General features: G+C 40.7%; 2 protein-coding genes across 2 annotated transcripts in view; one reads left to right on the forward strand and one right to left on the reverse strand.

Moving 5' to 3' along the window:
- Positions 1 to 1,156: 1,156 nt before the first annotated feature.
- On the forward strand, positions 1,157 to 4,677 carry dda1 (DET1 and DDB1 associated 1). The gene is made up of 5 exons (XM_034146491.1): positions 1,157 to 1,490; positions 2,062 to 2,142; positions 2,340 to 2,391; positions 2,586 to 2,647; positions 2,837 to 4,677. The coding sequence occupies exons 1-5, from the start codon at positions 1,482 to 1,484 to the stop codon at positions 2,939 to 2,941; spliced, it is 309 nt and encodes a 102-aa protein (XP_034002382.1). The 5' UTR covers positions 1,157 to 1,481; the 3' UTR covers positions 2,942 to 4,677.
- Positions 4,678 to 4,821: 144 nt separating this feature from the next.
- The window catches only part of ano8b (anoctamin 8b), a 34,119-nt gene continuing 19,110 nt past the window's right edge, over positions 4,822 to 19,830 (reverse strand). Inside the window, exons 4-19 of the mRNA XM_034146488.1 lie at positions 16,916 to 17,054; positions 16,149 to 16,245; positions 15,776 to 15,892; positions 15,481 to 15,608; positions 15,238 to 15,399; positions 14,990 to 15,142; positions 14,660 to 14,786; positions 14,476 to 14,531; positions 14,282 to 14,356; positions 12,393 to 12,640; positions 11,862 to 12,021; positions 11,354 to 11,740; positions 10,366 to 10,557; positions 9,924 to 10,055; positions 9,043 to 9,153; positions 4,822 to 8,592 (exon numbers count right to left, since the gene is read on the reverse strand). Of these exons, the coding sequence (XP_034002379.1) occupies positions 7,870 to 8,592; positions 9,043 to 9,153; positions 9,924 to 10,055; positions 10,366 to 10,557; positions 11,354 to 11,740; positions 11,862 to 12,021; positions 12,393 to 12,640; positions 14,282 to 14,356; positions 14,476 to 14,531; positions 14,660 to 14,786; positions 14,990 to 15,142; positions 15,238 to 15,399; positions 15,481 to 15,608; positions 15,776 to 15,892; positions 16,149 to 16,245; positions 16,916 to 17,054 (3,007 nt within the window). The 3' untranslated portion in view covers positions 4,822 to 7,869. The remainder of the gene's footprint in view (positions 8,593 to 9,042; positions 9,154 to 9,923; positions 10,056 to 10,365; positions 10,558 to 11,353; positions 11,741 to 11,861; positions 12,022 to 12,392; positions 12,641 to 14,281; positions 14,357 to 14,475; positions 14,532 to 14,659; positions 14,787 to 14,989; positions 15,143 to 15,237; positions 15,400 to 15,480; positions 15,609 to 15,775; positions 15,893 to 16,148; positions 16,246 to 16,915; positions 17,055 to 19,830) is intronic.

Here is a 19,830-nt window from a genome sequence, read left to right on the forward strand (position 1 = left end):
AACATGTCACCCTTCAGTTTATCAGAAATATTCAAAGTCAAAATCAAGTAATTTGCAGATCACTGGAAAACAAAGATATGGTAACTAATGCTGCATAAGTATGCTAGAGGATTTACTGTTTGATTGATTGATTGATTGAAAAGTTTATTAACAGCTTGTATATTGGGTACAGTACAGTACAGCTCAAAACATACAATTGTTAAGGGGATGCAGACCAGAGAAAGACTTTCGTCTTGTTTACATCAGGGTCCCCCATTTCCAATTCATCATATCATTTAAGACATATAAGACATATTTGACATACAGATGGCTTATTTACAATTTACATACAGTTGGTTTTTTACAGGTGGCTTATTTACAATTTTCATTTTAGATTTCGTTCTAATACATCCTAACCGGACATTTAAGACATACCAAGTCTACAGATATACAGTTAGTAACAGAGTCTAAAATACGAGTATATACATAGATGGGGGGGGGGGGGAAGCTGTCCATTGTACGACAGGTTGGGATTTGTACCATTACCGGGGCCAGTTTTGCAATGCTCTCCCCCGAAGGTGCTCTTTAAGAGAGGTTTTGAAGGTAAGTATAGTTTTACTTTCCTTTACAGTTGTGGGAAGTGCGTTCCACCTTGATGTGGCATAATTGCGAAACGTGTATTCCCCTTTTTTGTGCCAAATCTGGGTTTACATGATTTGTGGAGCTCCCTCTGGTGTTATGATCATGGTATTCCTTGACCTTTGGGAAGAATTTTGACATGTACATGGGTACCATAGAGGTGTAGTGGATCTTGTAGACCAGGCCCATTGCAAGTAGCTGTACTCTGTCGTCTACTCTAAGCCATCCTAGGTTGTCAAAGTGGGCAGAGGTGAATGTAAAATGTTAAATGTTAAATGTAGTGGAGTTGAAGTATAAGTAACATGACATGGAAACACTCCAGTAAGTACCTCACATTTGAGTACAGCACTGAAGTAATAGTTCTTGTTCTTGTATTATTTTTATAATAAGGCTCATCATGTGGGGAACCAGTATTCCCGAGTAAATGTTTTAGGGAGGGGCTAAAATCTATTGTGTTCAATGATTGGCTGTCAGGTCAAGCTCTTACCACGTGGGATATATGGGGATAGACCAATTGGAACTTTCAGGGCGTGACCAATGATGCATCGCTACCATCCAGCCATCATGTTAGCTGAAGAAGTCCTTTGCATTAAGCTTTGCTAACTCATGAAATTACATTCCGGGTTACTTTCTCTGTGTGTTGTTTAAGTTTTTCATGGACACTATGATTTAAGATGGAAACAACCACTGGTGTTTGAAGGTTGTTGTTTTCTTTGCCGGGAGCACCCTATCTGGACAGCTGTCTCGGATAACTAGCCTGTAAGCTAGCGCGGCTAATCGTAACACACTCACACTGCCTGCCATCAGACAGCCACTCAAGACCAAAAGTCGGCGTTTCGACGTTGGAAATTTCTACCATCACCATGGAGAAGGTATTTTGTCCACATACGCCAGCCTTGTTACATTATCTTAAGCGTACAGCTCTCAAAGGCTATATGGTAATACCGAGCTAGCTAACTGTAGGTAACAGATAGCTGCTAGCTACACCTGCTTCTCCTGTTGGCATTCATTCACCGAGGACAAGCCGGCTTCTTGTTGTTCCCTGAGCGGCTCAGCTCAGCATTTGAAACCACTTGCTGCATATACTCTCTGATATCACCACCTCCTGCTGGGCACAGGGAGAGCAGTAGGCCCTTGAGCGTGCTCCTCAGATGAGGGAACGCCCAACCCCGACTCACTGATAGTAATCCTCGGTCTTCATTCATGTGCTCCTCATCTGTGTTTCTTACCACCCTCCGCCTATCTCACACTTGTATTAGCAAACTCTTGTCACTAATGCCAATCGAGCATTTGGATTGTTGTTATGAATGGCCACAGCCTGTTTTCTAAATATAGAATATGTTTGGCAGACAAAACTGAGGCAAGCCGTCTTTAAGGTTAAATTAAATGCAAGATGATGGAAACACTGGGTATAATCATCATCACCTCACTCTCTTCCCACAGGCTGATTTCTTGAAAGGACTTCCCGTCTACAATAAGAGCAACTTCAGCAGGTTTCATGCAGACTCCGTTTGTAAAGCATCTGTAAGTAGCCTATGGTAATATGTATATCCTCAGACTGTCAATAGTAATGCTATGAATGTTTTTTATGGATAACAAGCTAGGAATTGTCTAAAAGTGTGCCCATACACTGTCAAAACACCTTAACTAAATAATACACACACATTTATAATTTGACCCCACAACTGTAATCTATAACCTTTTTCTGTTTTGTTTCACAGAATCGAAGGCCCTCTGTGTACCTCCCAACACGAGAATACCCCTCTGAACAGAGTAAGTACCAAACTTACAGCTAAGTCAAAACTGTGAGGGAAAAGTCTGGGTCTCTTTTCACATTAAGGCTGTTTGTTTATCAGTAGTTGATCAGTGATGTTGTTTCATTACATGCACTATTTGTGGAAGCTGCAATCTAAAATAGCTTTTCTCATACCTTTTTCGGTAACATGCTGACTTTGTTTGTTCTACAGTTATTGTAACAGAGAAAACCAACATTCTCCTGCGTTATCTCCATCAGCAGTGGGACAAAAAGGTGAGCATGTGTAGTCCCTTGGAGTTCATTTTATGAAAGTAGCTTCACTCACTAACAGTCTCTTTTAGAACTCAGTTCATCAAGAGCCTCGTCATGTTTGGTCTTTAGTCTAGTCAGGTAGCTTTTTGACAGCTAAATATTTGTTTTAATTGTTTTATTGACTGCTGTGTAATCCTTTGTGTCACACAGAATGCAGCAAAGAAAAGGGAACAGGAACAAGGTGAGGGTGACAGTCCGGCACCCCCAAGGAAAATCGCCAGGACAGATAGTCAAGAGATGAACGAAGACTCATAAAACTGTGTGTGAGTGTGTGTTTGCATACACAGAGTATAGCCAGTATAAACCAACCAAACAGTGTTCCCAGTGAATTAAATACTTCTAGTCGTTCTGCATTATGGCAGGATTTCTTTCCTTGCCTGAATTCGAATCTCCCATCTTTCAACAAAGGAGCCATTTATGGTGTAAAGATTGCATGTGTGAAAACAATGTAACCAGAAAAGATTGGAAAGCGTCTGTCAGTTGGAAACTAAATACTGGCATTTATTTCATTTATGTTGGCTATTCTCTGTGTAGGTTATAAAATGTTTGTATGCATGCTGAGCTGTGAGTGTGTACAGTATGTGTGAAGTGAATGAAAAGTGTCCGAGTAGATTTAAGATCAGAGAGGGACTGGACAGATCAAGTCAGACACTACCCTTAAAAACAGTCTCAAAACTGGTACATGACTTGTGTAGCCTTCTGTCACCTGAAGAGTCCTGATTTGTGCAAAGAAAACGTTTTAATCTGTTATACCTATAATTTTTTATGTATGGCAATGAGCTTCCTGCCAGCCACAGTGCCCACCCTCTCAGTTTCACTGCCCACTCTGCGACCACATGGGGGCATTGCGAGGTTTCTCCACACTGTTTGATTCAACAGAACCAAGACTTCACTGTGAAGATCAGCACAAAGTAGAAGCAACTCTTCCAGAATCCCTGTACATGTGTGTTCATGGTGAAACATTCATATCTTCATTCTATTCCGGGACGTGCTCGTAGAGTAAATGTTGTGTTGGTGAAATATGTTTACATCTAGCACCACCTTCTGGCTATTCGAGCCTAGTAGGAATAGGTTTTTCTGTGAGTTTCAGCTTCTCTTTCATCAAAAGAAGAATAACCTTAAAACGATCTTAAATATATAGTTGTACAATTTCTAATGTTTGTTTTTCTTAGTTGCACAACGAGGTAACAGCTCAGACAGTGATTTAAAAACTATGGAAAGCAATGTCTGGAAAAGGGATAAAATAAAAAATGATGTGTGTAAATAATTGTCAGTTCCAGAACTAGTTGACAGTATCCAATGAAATATGTATGTGTTGGCCTTTTTGTAAAATAAAACATGCCCATGGACACAATAGAAAATTACCGATTTGAAAGTAAAGAGCCCCGGTGCCCAATGGATGTTACCTGGCCTTGCATGTTGATGTTTTCACAGCTGGGTATTATACTTCTGGATCAGTAATAAAAGGGGCTGTGGTGTTATCTTGCGTGACTGTATAAGGTGTTAGCCTAGAGGCCTTACAACATTTCAACATGGGATAGCTGTACTCGTCGCCCTGTCTTTGTGACAGCCCTGGATGTTTTTTGTCTGAGAGCTTGCTTAGATGAAACCAGGGGGTGGATTATATTTTCAGCCATAGAATGCACAAAAAGCATGCACAGCAAAGTGCAGTCGCCATCCTGCCTTGTTCCCGAGCTTCAGTTTGTATTGGTATCATATACTATACAACACTGAACAAAAACACATCACTGCCTGGCAGACTCGCATCAAAGCCTCCTGTCCTTCCTGTGCTTTTATCAGTCAGTGCTGCAATGTTGGTTTAACAGTGTGGTCAGTCATCTTTCTACCCACAGCAGTCCGTTTCTGAAGCAAAACCCACATTATGCTTGTACTCAAATAGACAGTCTACAACCCTGACATTGCCCCATTCTCATGTGTTAGATCAGATATGTTCTTTAAACCTTGCTGAAATAAAACTGGATTGAAATTGGGTTTTTCTCGTCATGTGGTACTTTAATAGGTGATCACACGTCTTAAATGCTGGTTTTAAAGGATGTTCTCATACCTAAAATGTATTGTGAATGAAGAATGTGCAGTTGGGATTTTGAAATAACTTGGTCACAACACACATGAAATGCATTTGAAATAGTTTTATTAACTATTGTTCAGGTCTTACAAAAATATGACAAAATAAATTAAAAGAAATAAATAATCCCATTTCCCAGTATTTTTCTTAAAAGATATTTTTTTTACAGTGGTTCATTGGAAGAACAAACGGTGTTCAGTAAGTGAGGCTTTCATGAAGATGTTCGGGTCAGGTTTTAATGTTTTTTAATGAGAAACCCATCCGTTCCCAAGCACAAGAAGTACAATGACTACATTCAGTCTTTTCCTACTGGTTTCACATTAGACTGTCTACACAAACAGAAATCCTACAAAAAACGCTGTTGCATTGAAAGTGAATTACAGACAGTTTATAAGTTTGGCCTGTCTGAGCTAGTGTCTTTATGTAAGAGAAGCCTGTGCTTGGCCCAGTGCTGTCTGTCAAGCTTTCAATGTGTATTTAAGAACCTCCATGTTAACAATTTGCAGTTGCTGCCGTTAAGAATGCAAAGATTAAATCAGATATGAATAGATAGCATTAACCGACCTGGAGGAAGTATGTAGTGTATGAAGTTGAATTGTAAGATTTCCCTGAATAAGGAGGAACTACAAACATCGAGGAAGGACCTAAACTGTTGCTCTTTTCTCCGCTTTCTCATTTGAGTCACCTCTGCTTATAAATTGTCTTCTTATTTTCAATACAGAAGTTCACAAACTTTGAAACAACAATAAATGGACTGTACTGCATCATAATGTCACTCAGCCCTGAAATCCAAATGCTGCAGGAATAAAGGTTTGGATGAGACTACTACCCCATCCTGTTCTCTACCATGCGTCCCTTTAACAATGACCAGCCTGTCTTTGATAGAAGATATCACATATCTCTCAGCCTTGCACCTCTCAAGTTACATCTATAATGAGCCATGACTTCCAAATATAAAAAAGGAACATGCTGTAGATTGACAGTGAAGTGATACTGTGAACACGAAATTGATGCCCTTTCTATTTCCTTATTGCATTGAAAGTCAGTAAGCTATGTGGAAGTACTTTTTGTGTTTTCTTTAGGCATTTGACTTAAAGCTGGACTATACTCCTCGAGAAATTACAGACGCATGACTAGCATCAACATAAAATATACACAAACTGTTTGATGCTCAATGTCAACTTTACTCCTAGACTAGACACTGTAAACGAAGGATGAGATTATGCTTATTACCTCATTTTGAGTCATGGAAGATTTCTTATAAAATCTGAGAAAGAGCAAAACTGAGAGAGCTGACAGTGGACATTGCAGGGACAGAAAGAAACAATGCATATAGTCTGGTAGGGGATGATGCTGTATGTAGGATGAGTGCTGCAGGATATGTGCTGCAGGTGAGGGAGTCTAGACTTGGAGTACAAGTAAGTCTCTTACAACTCAGTGTTATTGCCAAAATCCTAGCCAGAGGTGATGGTGTGGAAATGCATAGTTAATGTTTCTGTCTCAACCTAGTCTGATGGCCTCTAAACGTTTATCAGTGCGTACCTAATCAAATGTAACCATGATACATCTTCCTTGCAAAGACTTCCCTAATCTGCAGCCTAATGTTGTTGACCGATGTATACTGATGACTAGACACTGGTGTTAGGGGTCAATAGTACATCAGAAGCTGCCTAACAAAAATGTTTTGCTATACAAATAAACTCTGGCGCCACCTTCTGTTGACCCAGCAGAAGTGAAATACCTGTTAATGGTAGATGGAACAGTGTTGATGTACATGTTGTTTAACAGAACATACAGTACGCATACAGCTTGGGTTAACAGTATAGACTGAAAAATACCGCCTTTGTTCAAAAATAAAAACTTCCATCGTCAGCATTGCAATGCTGAAAGAATGCAGAAAATGGTGTGTATAAAAAGAGATATGGGGCTCAACATAAATAATATTAACAACTGTAGAAAAAAAAACAGGGCCAGGCGATTAGATAACATGTACCGTGTGAAAGGAGGAATTAAAAAAAATCCAGCTTTTGCATAATGTTATGAGGCAGGCTGGTGTCAGTCCTCTCTCCTGCAGAACGAGTTGTTTTAATGCAGGGCTTAAGGTTCAGTGCAAAAGTGACTTCTTTACCTCTACGCTCGCTAGCCAAGTCTGGGGTAGACTGATTGCAATGGAGCCCCATCTGTGTTTACAAGGCTCTCCATGGGCTTGGATGGAGAACAGCCCTCAACAGCCATTTTGCACATTCTTTTTTTGCTTTTGCTTTTTTTCCCAATGGTCTCATGGTAACATACTGGTATGTGACAGCTTGACAAAGTTCTTTCTTTTTTTGAAATAATCAGCTCACTGTCACAGGATGGGAAGAAATGTTCAGAGCTCAGACATCACCTCTGCTTTGAAAATAAAGCTGGTGATGCATCAGGGATGTAATTAATGGAGGAGTCGCGTGATAATTGATGATAATATTTATAACTGACCAATATTGCTTTTTCCATTTTTTTCACTTCAATATAAAAGTGAAGGGCCCAAGAATTCCTCACAGTTAAAAATTAGACGAAAGCTAATGGTCACTTGTGTTGTGACGGCTACAAACACTCTCAGAAGTTATTTGAAGTACAATCTGTAATCCTTTCGTACCACTGTTGATATTTGTATATCTTTTTTCCTTCAACGGGCTATTACGTGCTAGTGAGAGGTCAACGAGATCCTTACAATTCATGACTAGAAGAAATCAAGAAACACAGCTCCTCGCTTTAAAGGCTTAAAAATATTGGAAACGCAGCACATGCATTTCTTTATGTATTGCAGACAAGGAAGGATTTGTATGTCTGTGTAGGGTGTGTGTGTTTGTGTGTGTTTATTTAATCATGATAAGAGGGCTTATGTCTTTCTATAAAGCCTGTCTTTTTTTCCTCCTCAAAAAAGAAAACCTAAACAAGTCACCTATCATCCGTTTCATTTTGTCCTCTCTCTGCTTCAAGTACCTCTACACATAGTGTGTGATAGCATAGAAGGTAGGTCAGGCGTCTCCTCACAGTGAACCCATCACTTCTGCTGTGGAGATGTAACCAGCGACCAGGTCTGTTCTCTCCGGAGCTACTAGACTTTAGAGCTGCTCGGGTCCAAGTCTGTTGCATGTCCGTTCTCTGACCCTTCCCCCCCAGGCGAGGGGATCTCGTCTGGAACACCGTTCAAGTCAGACCTGGATGGCTGTCTGTCTGACGCCTGTGAGGATGATCCTTCCCCGGGTCTGAGCAGCACAGCCCCGTTCACACAGGTCCCCCCCTCAGATTTCCCAAAGTTAAACAGTTTCCCAGGGTTGAAGGCTTTGCTGGGTGACTGAGAACGCTCCTGAGAGCTGCTACCTGATGATGACGATGATGCTGAGGCATTTGCTGCTGTGGTTGCAGCGGCAGAAGCAGCGGCGACTTCCTTCTTACTCTCAGGTGATTTGAGGAATTTGAAACTCAGGAACCCGGGCAGCTTGGGCTCAGTTCCAGTGGGTGACTGAGGTGAGCGGGCGCCACTCGAGGAGAACTTGCTCTGCAGCGGGATGATCTGTTTCAGCTTCATCACGTTGTTGTTGGCCAACAGAGAGCTGGGCCTCTTGGGTTTGTCCGAGCCGCTGCCGGACCCTCCTCCAGAGCGTGATTTACTGCTGTGACTTTTATCGTGGTGGTGATCCCCAGAGGAGTCGCCCTTGCTCTCGTCCCTCTCCCTTTCCCTGCGGGCCATATGTTCTGCCTGCCTTTGCCTCTCCTCCTCCTCCCTCTTCCTCCTCTGCAGCTGCTGGTAATGCTGCTGCGCCTGTCGCTCATGCTTCTGCAGAGGAAGGGAAACAGTCCCATAATGCATTTACCAGATTCAGCACTAACCTAGCGACACATTACAATACTGCAGTGCTACCATTAGAACAAATCCCTTACTAAGAATTCTGCATTACTACTGTATAGCTCCACTATATCCTAATCTCTTCTCATTGTTCTACACATTGTTTTTCTCTAAAATATCATTGCTAAAATATCAGTTTAAAGTAAACAAATATGTCCAAAAAAAGCTGCAGTGTTGCAGTACAGCTGGTATGCAGCAGAAAGGTGGGCACCTCTGGTGGTTACTGCAATATATTCTTTTACATTACAGAACTCTGCACATAATAAAGTCAACTTTGAGCATTTATTCAAACAGCCTGTATTATTAGTGGATTCCTTTAATTTCTTGCAACTTTTTCACGACAAATTACAATTTTTGGTTCTAATGCTGTCACATATTTACCTTGAAGGCTTCCCTGCGCTGATAATCCAGTTTAGCCATCTCTTCTGTGACCCATGTAGGAATGTCAGGGATGGCCACATGGATGACATACTTCAGGAGGATGGCAAAGTGCTGCAGTTAAACAGGCAGGTAGAAAGAGGAGGTTTGGGACATAACAAAAACAATTATTGAAAGCACAATCACAAATCAAATGTAGGGCACAGTGCTTCAGAAAAGCCTTCAAGGGTATGTTACTTGAACACATTTTTGCACATCATCAACTAGGCCGTGAAATCCTGCTCCTGATAGGCCTGACTTCTTTATCAGGACAAAACAGAGCTGCAGGCTGTTTACCTTTTTCCAAATATAGGCAGGCACAGAGTGCAGCGCCAACGGAACCTGTGTCTAAATATGTTACAAGTAAGAGGAGAAACATGAAGAGATCTTAAGTTCATGTGTTCATGCTTTATATAAAGATTGGAACATTGGAAACCCAATTCATGCATTACTATTCATAAGTGTGAACAGAATTGATGTGGTACTCTGTCAGTACCTTGGATAGAAAAATAAATAGTTATTGCAAGACACCTTTTAGGTAATATTAAAGCTAAAACTTGATATCGAATTGGTACATCTCCTGGGTCCCTAGATGATGACAATGTGTAGTTATCAGAGATAAATCTGTTTCAGTGAAAGAAAACATCTGTAGTTTTCTAATGAAGCCAGTAGAGGAAGGTGGACATACAAAAAGTAGTAAAACTTTGCACTTTGAATACCTGGAACATTTTCTGATAGCTATACATTTTGTGCTGGCTTACAAAATGCTTGCACCTTCAAATAAAAGTTTGTAAAAGCACTGCCCTAAGCATTTCATCCACACTTTCAAGAACAAGCTGCGGTACCTCGAGGATGACGATGGAGATTATGGCCATCTCGGGGCTGAGCCATGGAAACAGACGCTGTAGCTGACCACACTGACCAATCAAGTAACAGTTCACTATGATGGCAATCAAGCCCATGGCTTCCATCACAGTCTGTGAAGGAAAAGAAGAAGTTTAACTATTCGGTTTTCTTAAAAGGGACAGTTAACCCCTATCTCAGTTTAGTTCTATTCAGTAATTCCAGACAATTATTGACAATTATGATAACGTAATGACTGCTACACAGTTACACAGGTACATTAACATGATCATCAACTGTTATGTTATGATCATTTCATGATGGTTATCATTTCAGTTGATTTTTTACATAAGACGGCATTACTATAAGAAATCGAACTGTTCCTGTCTTTGGGTGACAGTAAAAACCTTTTGACTGTTAACTCTCAGAGAGTGAGTTTCTGACCTGCCACTGGCCGATGCTCTCCACTCTGAGTCCAAACGGCCGCTGCAGACCGGTGCAGAGCTTAAAGGCATCACTTCGGATCTCAATGATGTTGTTGATGAGAGCGCACATGGCAGCCAGAGGGAAGGCCGAGGAGAAGAGCACCACGTAGCCAAACTGGACAAACATCTCTTGGTAGTCCTGAAAGGTGTCCTGAGAGGGGCAGAGTGGACCATTAAATCACAGCTCTACAAGTTAGTACAATCTTAAAGCTACTATTTAGCAAAAAGATGACAAATTAAATCATTGTGCTGTGGTACCAAATAACAAAAAATGATGTGTTAACCCTTTATTTAGCTGTAATATAGTCAGCAATGATATTTTGGCATATAACCAAATGTTATTCACATCACACTCAAGACATGTCTGAGGTGGATTCACGTTGCAGTGCTGGTTTACAACATGTATGAAACCTGAACTAAGCTACAGTAATCATAAGGAGAATGACAGTGAAGTGTTGACCCAGCTGGCAACATAAATTATATGGCTGACTTGTTTACTATTGCACAACATGTTGCAGTCTTTCTCAATCTTTCTCAATAACTTAAAATCAACCAATTCAAACTGTAAATAAGGATGGGTTCATTTATGTGAGTTTTATGTAAAGACTTCTAGAGAAATTAGTGTAATGTTAGTGTTGTCTATGATGACTATTGGTAACTCTAAAAATCGTCATCCGTTGTAGATTTTTGGGAAAGAACGATTCCTGCAGAGACATGCAAGAGGTTTTTGTTCACTGAAGTTTTCTTTGGAAAGCTGTAAAAGCATCCTAAACCTTAACCCTAAGAATGTGTGCTTCCCAAATATCTAAAACAGAGGTGGTGTGTAAACCTCTATCTTGACGATTGGTCGTAGTGAGAATAATAATAATAATTACAAAAAAATAAGATTGACATACTTTAAAACTCTGAGCAAAGTTTAAAACATAAGGTCAGTGTGAAGTCCTTACAGAATAGTTCTGCATGCAGCTCTCCATCTCAGCCTGAGTAAGCGTGTTGCTCTCTCTCATTTCAGGGGGGTCGATCCATGATTCCCTTTTTGTCTTAGGCTCAAGTCTCTCTATGCTCCTGCCTCTTCTTCTATGTCGCACTGATGTGCTGCTCTCAGACCCAGAATGCAGCGGGGCGGCGCTGGCAGCAGCAGCATTATTTCTCTCAGCCACACCTCTAGCTCCGCCACCCGACTCCTTCACATCGTGGATGCCATTATCATCGTCATCGTCACACATCTCAAATACAGAGGAAGGGTCCATTCCTTTCTCCACCATAGTGGGGCTCCCCTCGTCCATGTAACTGTGGTCTATGGGGGGCCCACTGCAGACTGGCCTTCTGTCCACCTTAACAACAACAACAACACATGTACTATATTTACTTTGCACATTTCTTAACAGTTGGGCAAATTGCCAGAGCATAAAAACATCAACACTTCCTAAATCGATTTTATCACAAATATTATACCTTCTCTATGAAGCTGACTTTCCTCAGCTTCAAACCGCAGTCGAGCAGACTTTCTTCCTCCGTCTCTCCCTCACTGAACCTCCCGCTGTCGGCCTCGTCCTTCTCACCTCCCTCTTCTTCATCAGGCACCCCGCATCCTCCATTTAAACACTTCTTTTCCCTGAGAGAAATTGAAGAGACACATCAGAAAAAATGAGTGTGTGCTTTAACCACTCACAGCGCTGTCTATTTCCTCAGTGTACAACTGGAGTGACTCATAACTGCAGGCAGCGCACAGACAATGTCAAGAGTAGATAAAGTGGCAGAGCAGGTCTGTTTGTTGGGACTAATACTTTGAGTGTTGGTGTGAATGACTGTAAACGCTTCATTGTAATCATACTGATCTTATGAGAAAGTGTCTACCTTATTGCATGCTTCAAATTAAATAGTGAAGAATTTGCTTAAAAAGGTTTGACCCCAAATTTGACATGTGCATTTTATTGAAGTGTATGGATTTATTAATCTAATAAGATATCAAATATTGTGTTTCACCTTCTATCTAGATGCCTAAACCCAGGCCTGGTGCCCCTCAGTCCAGGTCCTGGCATGGTGTGGTCGGTGGGAGAGACCTGGGCTTTTCCAGCTGCTAGGCGGGCGTATTTCAGCAGCACTGAGATCAGCAGGTCCCACAGCGCTCGCAGTGTGAGCTCGCCCAGCTTGTGGCGCTCATACAGGTAAGGCTGCAGCACCTCCTTCACATTTTGGAGAAACTGCCGTATTATGAGCAGAGTGGCCAGCATCTGACAAAGACAGTGAAAAACATACACAAAATGAGTTGCCAGGATAAACCGTCATGGAAAAAAGCTAACAAATAAACCTAAAGACAAATATGTATGCAGAGATTATCCACAAGCAAACATTTCATTGGCATATGGTGCATTGAGGCCGAGGACATGAACATGGACATTCAATACTTATTCCTTGCTGAACAAATCCAAATCACACACAACAGGATGTAAAACAAATCTTAACTTTTAGGATAATTCAGGCTTATAACAACTTGAGTATATTTAAAGAGTTGAAGCTTCAGTACTATGTGTATTAAAAGTGTACGAATAAAAAAGTTGATTGCAGATCATATTGACATTAATAAGAGAAGTCTGACAAAGAAAGTAACAAAAGTCGTCAGACCTTCATACTGTACAGGTTTTTTTTTTCTTCCTTCAAATAAAGTGAATTTGTGTTAAACCTATTGATGTTTATAACCTCTGCCAGAAGCCATGTTGTTATAACCCAGAATTATGCTTTTCTAACACTCAAAACCGAGCAGTGATGACGTCTTCAGTCCTTGAATATACAGCTAAAAATACAAATACTACGAATTGCAGCATCACAAAGTAATTGTTTCCAAGTCAAAAGCACAAAATGCAAACAAAAAACACAATGTCTTCCTGAGAATAAAATATGAACAACAGATGTTTTCCATTTCAGATACTTTAAGGACTACACTGTGTTTTCCTACTGGTACTGGACAGCTATTGGTTTCTATTGATTTAACTACAATATTAAATCCTGTTTATACAAAGTAAATATACTTTGACAAATACTAGAAACTGTACTTGTTAGAATAAGCTCAATGAGGTGGCCCTCTGAGGGTGTATCTAAAACAGACACTCAGACTTAGAAATGATGTTAGTATGAAGGGTGTTGTTTCTTAAAAAACTGCTGTTGCTTATACATGCAGATGAGGAGACACAATTTGTGGCAAGACCAGTAAAAAACAAAACGAGTCATCGGTACGAATCAGACACTATCTCTGACAGCTACATATTACATTCTCTCCCTCATCAAACCGCTCATCCATCATCATTCTGTCTGGTAAAAGTGTGTTTACAAAAAATTGGATCATTTTCAGACGCAAGACATTTTGTATTGATAAATCTTTTTTTGAATCTAGCAAGGTTTCACAAGACAGATACAGACATAACACACACTTTATAACTTTATGAAAAGCAGGTTTGTGCTTCAAGTTCAAGTCCTGATCAACATAGAGCATGCAAGGTGGGGGGCGAGGTGGTCAGAGAGGGACCTTAGACCTCTAGACCAGACAGAGGATGTACAGGGAGCATACTTTGGACTTGATAAAAGAGCTGAAGAACCAGGGATCGGAAATCATAAGCATCTGGATCTTGAAAAAGATGAAAGGCAGCATATTGTCGTAGATCTGCCGCTGCAGACTCTTTATCAGAGACAACACCACCAGCATCTTCCACAGATGGGGAAAAGGATAGGAAATGGGGATGGAAGGTTATGGAAATAAATGGATGTAAGCAGAGAAAGCAAAGCATTTAAGGATGGGAGAATGACAGATGTTGAGGCCAAATGAATTCCCTGAAGCTAATGTGCGACAGAGGAACATTTGAGCTTTGGATGTTTCTTACCTCTTTCAGGCGCTCCATGTCTTTGAGGTAGAATCCAATGTAAAAAAGGCTGAGATAAGAATTTACAAACTGAAACTGTAAGAGAAAGAAATATCAGGTGTCATTAAGAAGAGCGTTATGTGAAAAGGAATTTGAAAATAAACATGTTTCTAAATCTCATGGGTAGTTTTAGATATTAGATAAAAGCTACTCACAAGAACCATTTTGATGATGAGATTTTTCTCATAGGCACTCTGGAGTCTATAGTTTTCTGGGAAAATATAAAATAAAATCAATGAATCTCAGATGAAAGCAATTTTATTAAGATGATCTTCTATAAGAAATGATCTGCTCTGACGTGTATGTAGATCTGGAGGAATCTGATAACTTTTCTCTCACCCATGTCATTGAGCCAGCAGGCGATTTTCCTGTACACCTCGTCACATGCAGTCACAGTGATAGCTAGCATGATTTTTGGGATAAAGCGAGCTAGCCGGGGCATTTCCTTGATCCCCATCACAAACTCCTGCAGAGACACAATTACAGCTTTTTACCCATCACATCTGATAAAAATATAGGTGTTCAACAGGCTTGCTCATTACATTCACCCATACAAATAATCTTACCAAACATAAACAAGGACAGATGCAGGCTTAAGCTAAGACATGTATGCTACATTTTAACAAGCAGGACACGTAAAAAACAGATGCTGACAGCAGCATGACCGACCTGCAGCTCAAAGCAGATGAGCATGACCAGGAAGACAAAGCAGAGACAGAGGATACAGATGGGCAGGCTGACCAGCCACCTGAACACACGCCTCCGCCATGGAGGATAGTAGAACTCCTCACATCCTGTTATGGGACTGCAGCGCTTGACTCCCTGACAGAAAGAGAGAGAGAGAGAATTTAGATTGGGCCTGAGAGCGAAGAGGATATGGAGATGGAAGAAGGAGTCAGAGGTTTTGTTTCTCTCACCCGGAACTGAGGCCGTGGTTCCTCCAGCGATTCGGACGGCGTATCCAGTGTTCCCCACTTGAATGCCAGCTCAGCCCCCCTCCTCTTCCACCGCTCCAGAAACAGAGTGGCCCACACCACGTTGAACAGTGCAAACACCACGCAGCAGATGTCACGACTCGTCTGAAACAACACAAACACTCAGGTGACCTTTTTTGTTTGGTGATTTAATTTTTTAAAGGCTATTATAGCTTCTCTTCTCACCTGATCAGACTCAGTGAGCATCCACAACACAAATCCGATCACAGCAGGATACAACATGGAAGTGGTGTAAAATCCCAGCCAGGCAAAATACATGGCAATCTTCACCCCAAAATAGTCACAGATATCATCTGTAAAAACAAATGTAAAAGTACATATTGCAAAGGATGCTATGACACGACATGACTGCTAAAAGATATAGCAAGGAAGCATGAGCTTGGTTTCTCAAGTGTTGTGGTTGTACTAAGTGTTATGGACTGTATATGTAAGAGTGTATTTGTCCATTTGTTCTACTGACCTAAAGGCTGTTTCTCACAAACAGCCTGGACCCAGGACTTCATCAGCTGACTGAGGATCCTCTGCTCATGAAGAGGAAACACCTGCTGGATCACACCTCGCGCACTCAGCTCCGGGACTGTCGGGAATAATAAAGTAAGTTAGAAATGACTGTGCATTTAATTTTCTAGAGATACATGTAGATGCATTGACAAAAGAAGAGTAGATATGATTCGATATATAAAGATAAAACTATCAGCTAAAATATAATATGAAATCAATCAAAATGATGCCTCAAACTATTTTTAAAACCAAAACCAACTGAGGGATTTATAATCGATATTGATAGTAAAAACACATATCGCAGAGCTTTACTATAAAGGAATACAACTTACTGATTGGCTGACCCTCCAGGAAGTTGATATTATGCAGCACCTCCCCATGTTTGGCACGTAAATTGTCCATCCAATATTTAATGATGTTCTGCCTCTCCTGCAGCAACCAAGACAAGGAGAGAGTACAATCAGGTGATGTCTTGACATATCAGCATATTAACTTAAAGTGGACCTATCATGCTATATAATAATAATATAGTGTAGGACCATACCTACTGTATATAAGGCATATTTGAACTTTTTTTTTTTCAAAATACCAAACAGATCATGCATTTTAGCCATGCCTCATTTCGCTCAGTTTGCACTTTTTTAGCCCTGTTTTTGCAAGGGCTGATTCTGTGAGAACAGCACCACCTACAGGCCTGGCATATGTACTACAGCGTCTCCAGCGCTTTCGAACGGCAATGGCCGTGGCTGTCTCCTCCTGATTGGTGGAGTTGGCCCAATAGCCGTAGCGCCACCGTCCTGACGTGAGGACAGTGTTCAAATCTGGATCAGTTTTTATCAGATCCGTTGCAGCCCCTTTTTTAGAGATTTGGGTATGGAGGAAAATAGAGAGGGTTGTGTTTTCTGACACTTGGTGAGTTCCCTGGAACACCGGGGACACAGACGTACAAAAGTGCATTTTGCATGATAGGTCCCCTTTAAGATAAGATAAGATGGACCTTTGTTAATCCCCGTGGGGAAATTCAGTAGTTTAACAGCAACAAGGTAAGATTGAAAAACAGGGTATGGGTGTATGTGTGTGTGTGTGCACTGACACTTACTTGTGAGGTAAAGAAACACAGCTCACTCTCGATGTTCTCGTAGATGTAGTCCTCCTCACAGGAAAAGTTTCGGGTTCCTCCACCAAACTCGTGCTTCACAGCTTTCCTCAGTCCCATCTCCTCAGCACCTCGCAACAAACTGCAGGACAACATGGAGAGAATTATTTACTTTTACAGAAATACTGTAGGTGTTCTGCAATTTGAAGCTCTTGCTTTGAGCTCTGAGCATTTTTTTTACATTTGCAATACATTTGTCAAAAATCTGATTGATCAATAATGAAAACAGTTGCAGTCAAGTGGATAGCTGAATAGATTCTAGAAATCAGATTCTAGATGCGTAGCAAACAGTTTACTGGAAATGACCACAGTGTACTGGGACAGTTTTTTGATGGGATTATCAAAACCAACAGCAAACAATACCATTAGCAGAGATGGGTTGTCCTTCATAGTGTTAAAGTAATTTGAACTCTCCTCCTCTTAATGCTTCAACCTCATCACTCTCTCTCATCATCTGGTTTCCCATCAGCCCTTCTGTTTCTCATCTCTTCCTCCCTCCCTCCTCCTCCCTTGTACAGCCCCTCTGTCTACTCTCCCCTTCCCTTTACCCTGTTATTTCTCAGAGTCCCGTCCTTTGTCTCCTTCTCCCCCTCCTCTTTCTTTATCCCATCAGCCCTTTCTCCTCTCCTTCTGTCCTTGCCACAGGCTTTGTGCTGAAATGGCACTAATAATGCAGCACCACGCCCACAGTTCCCTCCAGGCAAACTGCTCACCTTTCTCTGTCCCATGTTCATGTATATATAGTTTATACACACACATGCAGGAGCAAAGCCCAGGTGGGCCTGTAACATCCATCCATCACGCAGCTTCAGGCCGTACAGTGAAGTACGTCCAGCACCATGATTGATTACAGCAGAAATGTGAGGTGTAAGCTTTTGTATCACCGCTGAATACTGCTTAGTGTGCAGCATCTCTACAAAGGTCCTTGTCTGAGGGGAGAAAAAAGGCTGTATCTATTTAAACCAACTGTTTAGTAATTTAAGCCAATAACTGCAAGGCTTTCAGAGGTGCGCAGCTCCTGCTCCTGCCAGAAATCTTGATGAGTTTCCACCTTTTTGTTATTTCATTAAAAGCTCCCCTATTACATTTCCCCAAAAGGAGTCTTAACTTGGAGACACAGTCGAAGGGCATGTGTGGACAAAACTAACCTTGTAAAAGAGCAGAATATTGTTTAGGCACTGCACGTAAGGTTATGCTAATATAGCAAATATCTCTCAGACATAATGTGGAGCATCAGCAGAAACAGGATGCTGCCCAGTCAGAGCTGCGGAAGGACTAATGTATGGTATGTCAGCTAGGACATTTAATAGTTGCAATATGGAGTATGGTAATTGCTACAATTAAATTATACAATATACTTTCTACTATAATTGTTTTCAGAGCAATAACACAGCTTTTTTTAGCTAATACCTTGTTTTTTTATACTTATACCCTCTTCCTTTAAATAAAAAAAGACACATAGGAAAATAAAGACATTAAAGTTGTCAGCATAATACAAAAAAGGCCCACAGTTAACGGAAAGAAAAGCTGGTATCCTCACATTGTATGGATTGAAAGGAAAATTCTCCCTTCTCTAGAATGCTTAGAAAATGACTATTCAAGATGAAATTGGAAGGATGAAATACTTTCTGGGTTATCTCTTATATCTCATGAAATGTAGGTCAACTTTTCCAACAGCAGGTGTCTGTGTTTGCAAAAGAGGAGGCTGTGCTTTTTGTCACACAGAAATCATTTTACTTGAGGATTTCATCTAAAAACCCACTGGCACACTTTCAGAAAGCACTCTCTCCACCCTCCTACCACATTACCCTCCCTGTTGTTTTTCCCTTTGTCTTTCTGGTTTACTCCGATCTCTTTCTCTCTTGTTCTCTTAGCATCTGCCTCTATCTGCCTTTCCTTCTTCATTTCTTCCAGCCATCTGTCTATTCCTATTACATTCATTGGTAAAAGATTTGTTTGAGGCATTCAGTTTTTTTCAAGTGGCCCATTGTTAAATGCACAGTCAGCAGAGAGGACTCTACATTCACCAAGAGATGAAACGCAGTATAGCACAGTAAGTGCCACCCTGATCCCCTGGGTTGTATTTCTCAGTATTTATATATCAAAGTCAATGCTGAGATCAAAATGACCCTGGGCTCATCCCCAATTCCCCTGGAGATATTTTCAAAACAAGAGTGAGTGTGTGGGCACTGTAATCAAATAAAATGCAATCTACACTGTTCAGGCTGACTAACCTTCTGCACAGTTTAAATAACCTGCAGCTATTAGCGGTGGTGCTTATACAGTAAAACCAGGCATCCCAGTGAGGGAGCCTGACTAGTTATACACTGTGTATGAGCTTAACAACTCTGCATGGTAGCTGCAGCCAAATATAATGCCAATTTTATAAAGGTCTTAAACATTACGCATATTTTTGGCTTTGACATCCCGACTCCATAGCTAAAACATAACTAAACAACAAACTACCATTTCATTTTCAAAAGCTACTGCTGTGGCTTCTTGCCTGTATTTCAGGGTGATAGGGTATTTAATAGACAACTACAGTTTAACCAGCAATATCAACATTATACCTGCAACCAGACAGTGGTTAATATTTTTCAGCTGAAGCTTAAAAAAGTATCTTTACAGTATGTTTTGTGTTTAATACATTTGTAATGAATGGTTTCGATATCTATCTACTTTCTTGCTTAGATCATATAATACACAAAGGAAAAAAAAAAGATGAGAAGGTTAAACGTTTTAATCTTGACTCTACTGTATGTACTCTTATAAACTATACCGTTTTCAGAAGCTGGTTGATTTAGAATTTCTCTATTAGATGGCTATATATTTTGTTTGCAATAAACAAATAAAGCAAG

The sequence above is a fragment of the Trematomus bernacchii genome, unplaced genomic scaffold, assembly GCF_902827165.1.
Source record: "Trematomus bernacchii unplaced genomic scaffold, fTreBer1.1, whole genome shotgun sequence".
Taxonomy (NCBI): domain Eukaryota; kingdom Metazoa; phylum Chordata; class Actinopteri; order Perciformes; family Nototheniidae; genus Trematomus; species Trematomus bernacchii.